This window comes from Sminthopsis crassicaudata, chromosome 3 (assembly GCF_048593235.1).
Source record: "Sminthopsis crassicaudata isolate SCR6 chromosome 3, ASM4859323v1, whole genome shotgun sequence".
NCBI classification, from domain to species: domain Eukaryota; kingdom Metazoa; phylum Chordata; class Mammalia; order Dasyuromorphia; family Dasyuridae; genus Sminthopsis; species Sminthopsis crassicaudata.
Genome location: NC_133619.1, coordinates 625,144,268 through 625,159,428, shown reverse-complemented (window position 1 = coordinate 625,159,428; position 15,161 = coordinate 625,144,268). Strand labels below are relative to the sequence as shown.

Below are 15,161 nucleotides of genomic sequence, written 5' to 3'. Positions count from 1 at the left end.
AAGTGGGAAAAAGTGAGGAGTTGAAAGGAACTGATACCTAGGTTTTGAGCCAATGTGACTGGGCAGATGGCAGTAATGATGGGGATAAGGGAAAGATTTTTGGGGAAAAGATAATGAATTCAATTTATGACATAGTCAGCTTGAAATCCAGTTTGAATTATCCAATGGGAAAATCCTTTCCTTCCCCTTTATTAGCAAATTGACATGAACATTGAACGGCTACATCCTTAAAGAATACTGCATTTATTTCAGACACTGATAATCAATTCCAGAAATGTAGAACATTAATGGCCTTTTGGCCCTTGACAAAATACCACGAAGATTGTCTGGGAGAAGATCTGGGAGACACCTAGGACTTGAAAGCATTCACTAGGGCCAATAAACAAGTTCTTGAACCTCCTCTGGAAATTCCAATTAAGTCTCCTCCGAGTAAAGAGGCCAGGTGAAAAATGCTTAGCAATCACCAAGGCTCAGCTCCCTCTAGTGACCAAATGTGGTTTTTGTCCATTTTCATAAGTGGGGCCCCCTGTCGATGCGGACCACTGGGCAGTGATAGCTAAGATTCAGATATGGAAAGCTATGCAATTGTTTGTAAAAGAAAATTGCTCGATCATTTGATAAAATTTCTCAGTAAGATGAATGTTATGATTCTAAAAATATGATCAATGTAAAAATGGAATAATTACAGTTGGACTAAAGATCTCGCCAAGACCGGACTCTGCTTGGGACATTTCAGAATCCTTAAGCTTAAAAAATTATTTCCATCTTCAACATAAAGAAGATCCAACTCACTTCCAGTTGATCAATGATGGACAGAGGTAGCTACACCCAGAGAAGAAACACTGGGAGGGGAATGAAAATTGTTAGCACTAATATCTGTCTGCCCAGGTTGCATGTACCTTCGGATTCTAATGTTTATTGTGCAACAAGAAAATGATATTCACACACATGTATTATATCTAGACTATATTGTAACACATGTAAAATGTATGGTATTGCCTGTCGTCGGGGGGAGGGAATAGAGGGAGGGGGGGTAATTTGGAAAAATGAATACAAGGGATAATATTATAAAATATATATATATATATATATATAATTAAAAAAAAATTATTTCCATTTTATTTCCATACAATAATGACCTTTTTTTCCCTCAAGGATATCAGAACTAATGCATCTACAGAAGTGCCGTCCCTCAAGGTCTGACATACATACTTTGTACCACAAAGCCACTACTTCAAACACATTGGAAATACGAATGATAAAGAAAAAAATGTCATTTGACCAGATTTGAGTTTAAATAACTTTAGGCTGAAAAATCTACTCTCAAAGGATGAGTTGCTACCCTTTTGAAGAGATGAGAAGGTCGGTGAGCTAGCATCCAGTACCCAAGGAACAATCTTGGGGACAATTAGGTCCAACTATTGCATCTTGGACAAACCGAGCATAGCCTGAGTCCTGCAAGTCGTAGCTCCCAATTTCAAACCCTGGTTTTCTGACTCGAAGACTGGGTTTTTTCACTTTTGATCCATGTAAGGAACTCTCCACTGATTCCAACTTGCAACTCCCCCTCAATTTTTAGTCCCAGGTAGACCTTTAGATACCACATTATCTTTTATATCTATCAACATTTCTCCTGGAATAGGCCAGTAAAATGTAACAATTTTTGTGCAAATTAATAAAATGTTAAAATTTGAAGGAAAGTTCTTGATGCCCTAATATAGATGATTCACCATCAGTAATCAAGAGACACCCATTTTAGATGATTTCAAGGATGTAAACACAATACTTTTGATGTGTTTTTTAAAAAAAATCATATAACTTAATAGACACAACTTATACACTACTTAATGTATTGTCCAGTAAGGACCAGCCAGTGACCCGTATTTGTTGATAGTAATTATACCAAACATGAAAAAAAATTTTTTTTAAATATTCACAAAGACCAGAGGCTTAACTAAACTTAACTAAAATTTTTCCAGTGTTAAGTATCTATAGTGTCCTTATTCCAATAAGCTTAACAGTGCTTCATGATCTGCCCATTCTAATTTTATTAAAATTATTTTTGCATGCATTTATAATCTTTTCTTCCCTCTGCCCCTTCCATTGACTTTAAAAAACAAAAAACTCATCCTAACTGTGCCTGGTCCAGCCTGACACATGCTCACATTGGCTATGTTAGATGCACTTCAAGTTCACCCCCGCTCTAACAACGGGTCAATAGCAGCTTCCATCTTCAATCTTCTGGACTCTGGGTTTACCGATGAATCAATCAGTCCTGAAATCTTTCAAAATTGATTTTCTCAACAATGTTGTCACATAAATGTTTCTACTTCTGCTCAATTCACTCTGCATCAGTTCAAAGGTCTCCCCATTTTGTCCTTTCTTACAGCACAGTAATTCCACTACATTAATATACTTTAATTTATATAGCCAATAAAATACCTCCAAAGATTCCCATTTGGGCCACCACAAAAAGAACTTCTCCCTTTTTGTACACATAGATCCTTCTCCTGTCTTTGATCTCTTTATAGTATAGACCCACTAGGGCTAACTGAGTCAAAGGGCTAAACAAAAACCTGGTAAGCCTCTGAAACAGCTGAATCAATTCAAAGCTCTCAGCACTGAGCTAATGTGCCCATTTCCTGACAGACCTTTCAAAATTTGTCACTTTGCTCATCATCTTGGTCAGTCAGAACGCTATGAAGTAGGATCTCAATTGCTTCACTTTGCTTTTCTTATAAATTTCCATCATATGGTTATTCTACTGGGCAATGGGTCTTAATATTAAATTACCATATAATGTGAAGATTCACAAAGTATTTCACATATTTTCTTTCATTTGATTCTCACAGCAATCCTGAGGTAAACACCATTATCTTTCCTATTTTACAGGAAAGGGAACTGAGGCAGAGGTGCAGCAACTTGTCCAGGGTCACACAGTGAGTCAGGAGTTGGACTCATCTTCCTGACTCTGGGTCCAATGCTCTGTGCACTATAGCAACTTCTAGCTTAAGTTATTTTATACAACTGAACCAATATATTTGTGTGTACTGTATCTTGAATAAAGGATATTTTCCCAGAAAAACCTATTTTTCTAATTTTTAAATAATTGAAATGGTTCATCTTCTGTGACCACCTTGGTTCTTATTCACTAACTTTTCCCATTATCAACACCTAATTTCTTCCTTGTTCCTCTAATTTATGTGACCTTTAAATTTAGGCCATGTATCTGGGCATAGGGCATAAGTCATCATGCCATGCTGCAGTTTCCCAAATTTTGTCACATACCGAGCCCTCACTATGGGAACCAGTCTTTGGACTGGTCAACATTAATACCACTGTTTGCATATAAGCCGTTTCATTGGCCAATCAAATCATTTTCATGACTGCTTGCAGCCATCTCCAGATCAGGCAGAGGTATCCTTTCTTTCTACTTTCATTAAGACCTTTGATTTCCTGGCCTTCTGTTTCTCTATAAGGTTTGCTTCTCCCTCCCCTCACCCCCCCCCCAGCTCTGTAAATTATTTGTTACAGCACTAAATAAGGAAATTAATTTAGATAAGAGCATCATTTTTTATACTGGCTTGATTTACCCATGAGCAATTAACATTTCTCCAATTATTTATTGTAACAAATCTTTTTAAAGTTGGATTTATAGAATTCCTAGATGTATGCTACTAGATGTACTACCCATCCAACATTTTATAGCTTCTGGTGATTTCCAATGGGACTCTCACTGGATTCTGCTGGTAACATACACAGGCATACTGATGATTTGTGTGCATTTGTTTCATATTCTGCAACTTGGCTGAATTATTTCAATTAATTTTATGGTTGACTTTTATAGGTTTTAAATGAAATAATTTGATCATTCTATAAAGTCAGTATTTATATATACCTGGAAGTTGTCAGGATTTGGACTTGTTTCTGACAAGCACCAAACTATAAGATTAAAAAAAAGATTGGGAAGCAATTTATTCCATCTATTTTTGCTAAAACATGAAAAAGACAATAATTACATTTATTCAAAGGTTATACATTATCAACCACAGACTTTAAAAACCCACACCAAGAGCAAATTTCTTCCGTAGAAATACTAATTCGGATGTCTTCCACGGGATGGCCCTGGGCTCCAAGGCAATGATGAAGGACCATATTAGACAGGTCCTATAAAATGGGCCCACAAGACATTCTGTCTGTCACACAGTTACTACCTAAATCTGGAGAGCTTATTTTGCAAGGTGTTGGTTTACTGTAACATGATTACCATCAATTTACTAAAGTAGAGTTGCTGCTTATAATGGGGGTAGGATGTGCCATTCTTGAAATCTTTAACAATGATTGACTGTTTCAACTATTTAAATATAAGACATCAGGAATTAAATACAATGTAGTCAAAGATAATTAAGAAAGAGTATTTGCTCCATCAATCCAGAACATGAGCAGCTGGACCCGACAGAAGTAGCTAGCATATATGAACCATCACAGTAAACAAGATGGTAGGGTTCTAGCTTTATGCCATAGAACCCTCAAGATTTCTTGATGTCTGATTCAACTCATCCTTCCTCCTCTTTTTCTTTACTGGCCCAAATCTCCTATTTTTGGTCCTTATCTCATGTCCTAACTTAATTATGGAGTCCACTGAATAAGAAACTGTATGAGGAGGTAGGATGGGATAAGAATATTGGTCAAGGAATAAGAAATAAGATCTGGTTTTTCAGGTGCTATCCAGCCAGATCTGAGACTTTCCACAAATTGCTTAGCCTTCTTGAAGACTATTTCCTTAACTATAAAATAAGAGGTAATGGTCTTGACACAATTTTCCTCAGAATTGTAGTAAGGAAAGTATTCTGAAAATTTTAAAGTGCATTATAAATCAAGAGCTGCAACATCATCATCGAATGGATGAGGCACAAATCAGGACATCAAATGGCCTGCCGTAGCCTGAATTTCTCCAGGGAAGAGGCATGAGTCTAGGGCCATTCACTCCCCAGGGTTCCAAGGCTGTGCCTGGGGGATGCCTTTTGCATTTCAGATCACATCATGTTGAGAAGAATTTTGAGAAAATATTTTAATACAAAAACGCTCGTAAACTATAAACAATATTTTGGCTGGAGAATTGTTCACCTCACTCCACTGGACACCTCTGCATCCCCCTCCCTCATTAAACCAAGAGCTTCAGGCTAATTCTTCAGTGAAAAGTTCATTGGCGATTATAGGTATTCTCTTCTTTGCAGAAGCTTTCTCACTCTGAGTTTTCCTGATCCCCAAATAGAAAAATTATATTCAGAAGTAACGTACGGGATGTCCCCCACAATCCTGGGCTGAAACACAAAGATACAGAAAGAAAAGATGAATATATGCACACAAGATACAGGATATGTCCATCTCCCTGCAGGGCAGCATTTGGGAGAGGGGATGAGTCTCCTGCAGCCATCTTTCCCAATGACTGCTCCCCCAACAGAAGGGGCCCCTAGCTGGCAAGGCCACAGAACTTAGCACGCTGAGGCCTTTGGGCAGCCTTCCCCAGCAGTCCCACTCCCTACAAGCTACAACACAAAGTTTAGAATGAACATTCGAATTTGTATGAACTCCCACCTCCCTCAAGTCCCTTCACATTATCTGTAGCACTTTTCCCCCTTTCACCTGGTTTAACTGGGAAAAACAGGTGAGCTGTGCTATATATAGATAAGCAAACTCCTTCATGGACTGTACCTGGTACTTCAAGACGCAATGAGGAACAGTGATATTTCCAATCATCAGACAATTCACGTGCCTTAACTTTTCAGGAGACAGAGGAGTCAGAATGTAGTACATTTTTTTCACCATGCTGATCCCTCGGATAATTCCTTTAAATATATAAAATAACAACAACAATAATGATAAATAATCCAATTCAAAAAACAGCACGCGTGACTCTAGTGACTGAGAATACTGTAGAGCAGATCATTAAAGGGTTCTGACAGGCCCTGAGCATCAGAGTCAGCCAGCACCCTGAAAAATGTGTTATAGTCAAAGACCATCCCAGCTTCTGGGATAAGAACTCACTGTTTGACAAAAACTGCTGGGAAAATTAGAAAACAGTATGGCAAAAACTAGGCAGTGACCAACACCTCACATCCTATTCCCGTTTGACTAAACAGTCAAAATGGGTTCATGATTTAAACATAAAGCAAATTAGGAGAACAAGGGACAGTCTACTCTCAGATCTGTGGAGAAAGATTTATGGCCAAAGAAGAGCTAGAAAATATTATAAAATACAAAATAGATAACTTCGATTGTGTTAAATTAAAAATTTTTTTGTACAAACTAAACCAATGCAGTTAAGATTAGAAGGGAAGTAGAAAATTGGGGCAAAAAATTTTACATCCAAGGGTTCTAATAAAGGTCTCATTCTCCAAAATGTATAGAGAATTGACTCAAATTTTTTAAAGCGCAAGCTTTTCTCCAACTGATAAATGCATATAAACAAATTTTCAAAGAAATAAAAGCCATTTCTAGTCTTCATACCTCTCAGATTTGGCTAAGATGGAAGGAAAATACAATGATAAATGTTGGAGGAGATATGGGAAAAGTGGGACACTAATATTTTGTTGGTGGAGTTGTGAACTGGTCCAACAATTGTGGAGAGCAATTTGGAACTACATCCAAAGGGCTATCAAAGTGTGCATACCCTTTGATCCAACAGTATCATTTATGGGTCTGTAGCCCAAGGAAATCATAATAGAAGAAAAGGGATCCAAATGTGCAAAAATGTTTATAGCAGCTCTTTTTGTGGTGGCAAGGAACTAGAAACTGAATAGATGCTCATCAATTGGGAAATGGCTGAATAAGTTATGGTAAATGAAAGTTTTATCGTTCTATAAAAAATGAACAAGCTAATTTTATAAAGGCCTGGAAAGATTTACGCAAACTAATGCTGAGCAAAACAAGTAGAACCAGGAATATATTGTACACAGTAACAGAATATGCAATGATCAAGTATGAAAAACTTAGTTCTTCTCAGTGGTTCAGTGATCCAAGACAATCCCAATAAACTTTGAGAATAGAAAACCCCTTCTGCATGCGGTGAGACAACTATGGAGATTGAATGTAAATCAACACAGGCTATGTTCACTTTTTTTTCCCTCTTCTGTCATGGTTTTTCCCTTTTGTTCTGATTTTTCTCTCCCAACATGATCATAAGAAATGCATTATTTAAAAAGTTAATATACAAGTAAAGAAAAACCATACAGATTTAAAAAAAAAAAAAATTCACCAGGACGACTTCAGAGAGGCCTGGAGAAACTTACATGAACTGATGCTAAGAGGAGTAGAACCAAGAGAACATTGTACACAGCAACAAGAAGATTATGTGATGAGCAACTGTGATGGACTTGGCTCTTTTCAACAATGAAGTGATTCAGGCCAATTCTATAGATTTGGGATGGGAAGAGCCATCTGCATACAGAGAGAGGACTGCGGGGACTGAATGTGGACCACCTTATAGTATTTTCACCTTTTTATTAGTTTTTTGCTTGTTTTTTTTCCTTTTTTGATTTGATCTTTCTTGTGCAGCATGATAACGATAGAAATATATGTAGAATACATATGTTTAACCTATATTGGATTGTTTGTTAAGAGTGGGTAGAAGTGGGAAAGGAGGGAGAAAAATATGGAACGGAAGGTTTTACAAGGGTGAATGTTGAAACTATCTTTGCATGTATTTTGAAAAATAAAAAGCTATTAAAAAAAAAAAAAAGTTGTTATCAAACTATCCTGACTTCCTCAGGATTATTCAAAGGGTTAAATGGAATGAGACAGATTTAGTTCACTTAAATTTTAGCAAAGATTTTGACCAAATATCTCTTACTTTTCTAGTGCATTCACTGGAAAGACCAACATGAATCAATCAGAAAGGATGCAAGTAAGAGAATTCAGAACTGGTAGCTGACTGGACTCATCTCAATGAGTCAGGAGGTCCTCAGTGGAGGACCCCAGGGATCTATGTTGGGGCTTGTGCCGTTTCAGATTTATCAATTACCTGGATAAAGGTAAAGATGACATGGGCATCCAAAGCAGCACCGAGCTGAGGGTTAGCTGCTACAGTGGATGACAGCCAGGATCCAAAGGGGTCTTGACAGTCTAGAACACCGGGCTGAACATAATAAGATGAGTTCCAATATACACAAATGTAGAGTCTTGCACTTGAGTAGCATAAACACTAATCTCACAAATAAAGCACGCAGAGACATGGGCAGAAGCTGTACTTAAAAGAATCTGTGAGTTTCAAGGGACTACAAGCTCAAAGTGACTCAGCAGTGGGATCAATATGGAAACCAAAGAAAAGAAGCTGCCCTTGGGATCACCAGGAATGTCCTTATCTGATCTCATGAGTTTTGGGCATCAAAGTTTAAAGACACTAACAAAGTGGAGAACATCTAAACAGGACGGTGAGTACCTTAAGTCCACATCAGGAGGATCTGTTGAAACATTGGGGAGGTTTAAACCAGAGAAGAGAAGACTCAAGGGGAACAGCAAAGAGTCTTCAAGCATCTGAAAAGATGTCACGGGGAGGAAGGACTGAATTTGTTCTATTTAGTCACTCAGAGCACAACCAGAAGAAAAAGGCAGAAACTGTAAAGAAGCAAATGTTAAGTCTGTTGTCAGGGAGGATCTCACACAAAAGATTGGGGAAGGAGCGTCATCCTATCAAGAAATGAGGCAGCCTGCCTCAAAGGTGTTCAAACGCAGACAGAATGTTCTGGGGGACATAGGGTTCTACGACTTGCAGATTAGCCTAGGCGACCTGGGAAGTCTTCCAAATCTCTTAATTTTGTGATTCTGTAAATTATTTATTGAAGAGTCTATATCTACTTTAAAATGACTAATTTCTAATTACCTAACTTCAACGACTATCAAAAAAGATGCAATTTTTTTTTTTTGTCTACCAGTGAAGCGATATAAACAAGTTCTGTTGGAGAAGCAAGCACACGTCATGATAAACTTTACTTTCTGGGTTTTCAGTGAGTCATCTGATGACTCAAAGACATATAACTTTCCCTAAATATGACTTAGGAACCACTTGTACAGTCTCAATTAAGAGGTTTTTGTCATTTCACATGCAAAAAAGATCATGTTATTTTATTTTACCAAGACCATTTCAATGAGAGGCAGAAAGATACCTCTGTGAACTTACCAAACCCCAAACAGTCACAGACTGGATTGTCTGTAAGAAAAACTGGTCCATCGGTTTTCTGCTTGACATCATCTAGTATTCTACAAAGACCAATCCAGCTGGCATTTACTGTATACATGGTATGAGTAGGAGCAACATCAGTGTGAATAACCCGGAGAGCAACAGAACTGAAAGGGATCTGGAAAATAAAGCCCTTCTGTTAGTTCTACCCTGAAATGGCAATTTAATTTTTTTAAATCAACCTAAAGGCTACTCATAAGTTTCCCCAATACCCTTGCTATATAATTAACTGCAAACTATTGTAAACATTAATTGCAAACACTAGCTACTGTTCTGGTTAGTATTTAGTTGTTTAAGTCTGAGGAACATAAAGAATTAATAAAGTTAGTGAACACCAGCACTACAGCAGGAAGGAAAAACAAAATGGCAGTCTGAGGGTGCTGTGAATTAGTTAAAGTACTGAGAGACTGGTAAAAACTCTCTTAAAACTCTTCTAAAGCAATATCCACATGAAATTTTTTAATAGCTCCCACTCATTTCTACAGTAACACAATGAGATCAGAAGACCAGAACAAAAGTGAATGCATTCCTACTTTACAACTTTTTTTTTTTTTTTTTGGGGGGGGGGTGAAGGACGCTAGGCAACTGGGGTTAAGTGACTTGCTTGGGGTCACACACAGCTGGTAAATGTCTGAGGCCAAATTTGAACTCAGGTCTTCCTGATTCCAGGGCCAATGTTCTACCCCCTGCACCCTCTAGCTGTTCCCCATTTTACAACTCTTAAGGTTCCTAAGATACCAAAGGAAATTTTGTCTTTTTAATATGCTAGTTAGGTTTAAGGACATTCTAGACTTTTAAAGAAAAAAGTGACTAGAGCAGCTTCTCATACTTAAAATTTCAAAAGGAGAAAATCCCTCTCCCTAATCCTAAAAGGTTCAAGGATTCAACAGCTGTGAGCATTTCAGTCTTGGTTTTAACATCATACATCATTCCCCAACTAAACCACCCCTTAGAAACCAAAGTTTTAAGAAAAATAAAAATATGCAATAAGAAGCTACTTTCCAGATTTCCCCAAATCTCCTCAAAGAGCTGAACCTACAAAGACAAATCTGAAAGAGCCTGCAACATAGTCCTGGCAGGGCTCTATCATAAAGACCAACGGCTAAATCCACATCCTAGAGCACATCTTTTCAACAAGGTGACCCAAAATTCCAAAAAGTATTTATTTTAGATAATTTTCAATTGGCTTAACAACAATTAAACATTCTCCTGCCAAATGGAACCTCGTTTGGATAAAGATTCCCATGTACATTTCTCCCAAAAATGCTCAAATTACCTGAAAGGGGACTAGATGGTGTAATGGAAGAAATGCTTTTGCCTGTGGTGGCTGTAACAGGGAAAGGTAACCTAACAAGGCCATATCACGAAGAACAGGGCTATGCCATTGCCTAAAAAATAAATTAGAATCAAATTAAGTACAGTACAATTTTATCACAAGAATCTTTTTGTAATCAAATATACAGTACATTTCTCTGAGGTATATTATTTTTAAGGTTTCCACCACTCCCATCATAGAAGCAGAAATCTTAAAAAAAAATAATAAAATCCTTTTTTATAAGTCCAAAGGGTTCCAATCCAACTGAGGGAGCAAATATTTTTGGATTTTGCATTTGGACAGTTATGGCTTTGAAAAAAAGCTAATTTTTATAGGGAACAAATTAATGCACCTAAGCAGCAGCCTTCTCACACCATATATCACAATAGATTCCAAAGCATAGCTACATGACAAATAAAGCGTGATACCATAAATAAATTAGAAAAAAAATAAGTAATCACCTTTCATTCAGCCTTATATGAATAGGGCTAAGGGCTCACATGCAAACAAAGAATACAGAGGATAGCAGAAGAAAAGAAACAATACTGATTATTTAATTAAAATTTTTTATGCAAATATAGCTAAAGTTAGAAGGGAAACAAGTACAGGAAAAAAATCTGCATCAAGCTTCTCTAATAAAGATTTTCAAGATACAGAGGAAACTCATTCAAATTTATAAAAAGAAAAGCTATCATCCAGTTGATAAAGGACATAAACAAGTACTTCTCAAGAGAAGAAATCTAAGCTATCTAGTGCCATGTGAAGAAATGCTACAAAAGACTAATAATTAAAGTAAATTAAAGCACCTGAGAACTTTCACCTTACACCCATTAGGCTGGCAAAGTTGAAGGGAAAAAACAAAAAGAGAAATGTTGTAAGAGTTGTGGGAAATCTAATACATTAATTCACTATGAAATGGTGTAGTTCCCAGAGACAGTTTTGTAACTCAAAGATATCATTAAAAGGAAAAGAACCCATTTGAAGAAAAACATTTAGAATAGTTCTTTTTCTTGATGGCAAAGAAATGCAAACAGGGGATGCTTATCAACTGACAAATGCCTGAACAAGCTGTGTATATGAATATGATGGACTTTTAGTTCTTGAAGAAATGATAAAGGGAAAGATTGCAGAGAAACCTAGAAATAAGTGATGAACTGATCCAGAATCAGGAGAATAATCTACAAAATAATAACTATAGAGACAAACAACTTTGAAAAACTTAAAAACTTCAACTGTATAATGACCAACCAAAGGACCTTTTATAGAAATATGCTATCCACTTCCTGACAAAGTTGACAGACCAGCGCGCAGACTGAGATATACATTATTTTTTGGATGTCGCCAATGCCACTGATTTTGCTTGACTCTCTCTAAATATACATGTATACTTATTTATATGTATATATTTGTTACAAGGATGCTTTGTTTTCTGGTTTTTTTCTAATGAGATAGAAGGAAGTAGGAGGAGAAAATAGTTTTTTTTTTTTAATTAAAGAAAAAAAATTTTAAAATTGTAAGAAAAAGAAAAAGGGAGGGGCTCGAAGAAACCACTTTTATATTAAATGAAAACATTTATTAAGTGCTTATCATGTGCCAAATACTGTGCTAAGTACTTTATAAATATAATCTCATTTGATCCTTACAACAACAGTTTGCTATTATTTCCATTTCACAGTTCAAAAAACAGAGGCAGAAATGAAGTGATTTACCTTGAGTCTCATAGCTGAATAAGTCAGTAAGCTGAAGGTGGATTTTAACTCTAATCTCCTTCACACCAAGTCTAGCCCTGTAATTATCACCAGGGGCTTCAAAAGAATGGCAAACTGACAACCATATGAAAGGATGTTAAAAAAATATATATATAACTGAGCTTTTACCTCACTCTTCCCTCTATAATTATCTCTAAGTTATCCTACATCATCTCAATCTGCTTCTTTGAATATTTTTTTCCCCTCCAATGGAATTACAAACTCCTTGAGCGCGGCGTCCATCTTTTGCCTCCTTTCTTTGTATCTCCTGTATATTAAGGCCTGGCACCTGGTAGGCACTTAATAAATGCTTGTTGACTAGACACAGACAATTAGACAAAGATGGTGGATGATATTATTAGGAGATATAACAAGCACACCATCGGGGGAACAATGAATCAATCTATTAACTCCCAAAGCAATATGGAATTATGCTAGAAAAGTCGGCAAAATGGTCTGACCTTTCATCCCACTGTTTGCCAATTGCCCAAAAGAAATCAATGCTAAAAAGGTCTCCATATATAGCAAAACTTTTTGAGGGGGCAAAGGGCTAGAAACAAAGTAGATGCCCAATGATTAGAAGTGGTAAAAATGAATTGTGGTATTCTTCTAGTACCAGAAACAATGTATTTGAAGAATACAAGGAAGTACAGGAAGATTTCTAGAAACGGATACAAAACAAAGTAATCAGAACCAGAAAAAAACCATAGACAATGACTTCAACAATGTAAACCAACAAAGTTGAATTCTGTGAAATTAAAATAGCCAAGCTTGGCCCCAAAGAAAGGCACACCTCCTCCTTTACAGAGGGGGAATCCATGAGCATAGAACACTGCATTATCAGGGCAGATTTGGTAGAGATGCTGGTTCGTTTTACAAAAATGTTGTTTCCTCTTTTGTTCTTCTTGTAAGTGATAGTTCTCTGGGAGGTAATCTGGGAATAGTTTATTGGGAAACCAAGGGAATATAAAATCAAGATGGCAATAAAATTTTACTTTGAAAAAGAGGTGATTTTTCTACTACTTAAATTTGTAAAACTGTGGAGTAGGCAACTTGGTAACTATGGAGGATGGACACCACTTCAAGAAGTAAATTTCAAATATTGCAGAAAAGACCTAATTCCCAGGTTTGAGATGCCACATCTTTCTTACGTCAGTTGAGCAACGCCAGCGCCAGCAAATTCAGACTGTACAAGAAGCAGTTTGTGTCCCGGTGTGTGGGACTGGCTCCCTTCATCTGGATCCTCTGAACTCTCAGATTCAGTGCAGTTCAAATGCTTGTTTTTTACTTTGGTCTTGACTTTTGTCTGCAGACCTGCCTTCCCAGCAATGTACTCTGGGGTAAGCAGGGGCATATCGTGGGAATGTTCAGAACTGAACTGAACAATGTGAGTAGGGGCCAGTATTCGAATAAGGTCAATGAGGAGCAAAAGTCCATCACCTGGAAGAAAGGGGACAAAACAACTCCATTAAATCAAAGCAAGAGCTGTTTGGTATACAACTCCGATACAGACATAGAAAAGTGGGCTTCCAAAGTAGTTTTTGTAGCAAGAACATGACACGTGTGGTCAGACCTACCTTTCACCCAGCCCATTGTATTGATGATAAGAGGCGCTTCTCTCTGATAGGCACTGAACACATACTTCACAATCTCAATGTACTTCTTACAGTCATCTTCACAAGAAGAATCACCATAAAAGGCCATTTTTCTAGTTTTCCTTTGATGAGTGAAGGGTGACCCTAAGAAAATGAAAATAAGGATTACAAAAGCTTTGCTCTCTGCTACAAAATACTTTTGTCTTAAATTCTCCCCAAAAGAACACTTCTAACTCCCTTTCCTAAAGTATAAGTCTTCAGTTTTTTGCAGAAAGCTTCACTCACCTCACAATAATTTCCTATTTACCTTAACAATGTGGTCAAAGATATTCAGACAACTGCATGCCTTACACAGACTACATACAGTAGGGTTGATTTTTTTTTTTTTTAAAGAAAAAATGTTAAATTATTATTCAAGTTGACAAATTTATATAATTAATCAAAACAACTGAAATTCATTCTATTAGTCAGAAAACTATTAACTGATACTGAAGGTGGTTTCTTTCTTTCTTTTTATAACAGAGGTACACGCAGGAAAAATTCAACCCTTGGGCTACAGCAGCAAAAGGAACACCTGTCTTGGCCTTTCATTTCCCTGTCAGTCTGTTTTTATTTCAGAAGATGGCTGTTCCTTCTCTGACATAGATCACAGCCCCCTCCAGGACTCAATTTACTGTGGTCCACACAATTATCTGGAGTCCGTGAGCTTCATTCCTCTTCAGATGAGAGACATTCAGTACAATAGACATAGTACATAGACAGTAGACAATAGGAAGACTTTCTAGCTTGGTGCAGCCTGCCAGAACCCAAGGATCACCTTCAGGCCAGGATGAGACATCTAATAGTTCACTAAAGAACATGACATTGTACAGTCCCATAAATGTGGAGCTAGGAAGGCTCTTAAGAATTATTCAGCCCAACCTTCCTACTTTACAGATGCAGAGAGCACAACCTAGATGAGCTCAGTGACCTTATCAGATTAGTCCCATATCACAAAAATAAAAAGCAGCAGGGCTAGGACGCCAAGGAATTCCCCAAAATTCAGGCTTCTTTCTGCTCTGCCACATGATCACAAAAGGCCTCTAGTCCAAAACATAACTGGGCAAAAATTAACAGAAATGGCCACTCAGCTCCTGCTATCTGAAGCACCCCAAGGAAGTTCCTGTGACTGATAAAGCCCATTACACTTCCAGATAACTCTCAACACTGTCAAGTCTTTCCACATATTAAACTATAAACTGCCATCTGCAACACACTGTTTCCCC

At 37.2% G+C, this 15,161-nt stretch overlaps 1 protein-coding gene across 1 annotated transcript in view; it reads right to left on the bottom strand.

Moving 5' to 3' along the window:
- Positions 1-3,953: 3,953 nt before the first annotated feature.
- Positions 3,954-15,161, bottom strand: part of NOL9 (nucleolar protein 9) — a 23,829-nt gene continuing 12,621 nt past the window's right edge. The window contains exons 8-13 of the mRNA XM_074302570.1: positions 13,879-14,040; positions 13,453-13,741; positions 10,515-10,626; positions 9,179-9,356; positions 5,716-5,849; positions 3,954-5,324 (exon numbers count right to left, since the gene is read on the bottom strand). Coding sequence (XP_074158671.1) covers positions 5,214-5,324; positions 5,716-5,849; positions 9,179-9,356; positions 10,515-10,626; positions 13,453-13,741; positions 13,879-14,040 — 986 coding nt within the window. The 3' untranslated portion in view covers positions 3,954-5,213. The remainder of the gene's footprint in view (positions 5,325-5,715; positions 5,850-9,178; positions 9,357-10,514; positions 10,627-13,452; positions 13,742-13,878; positions 14,041-15,161) is intronic.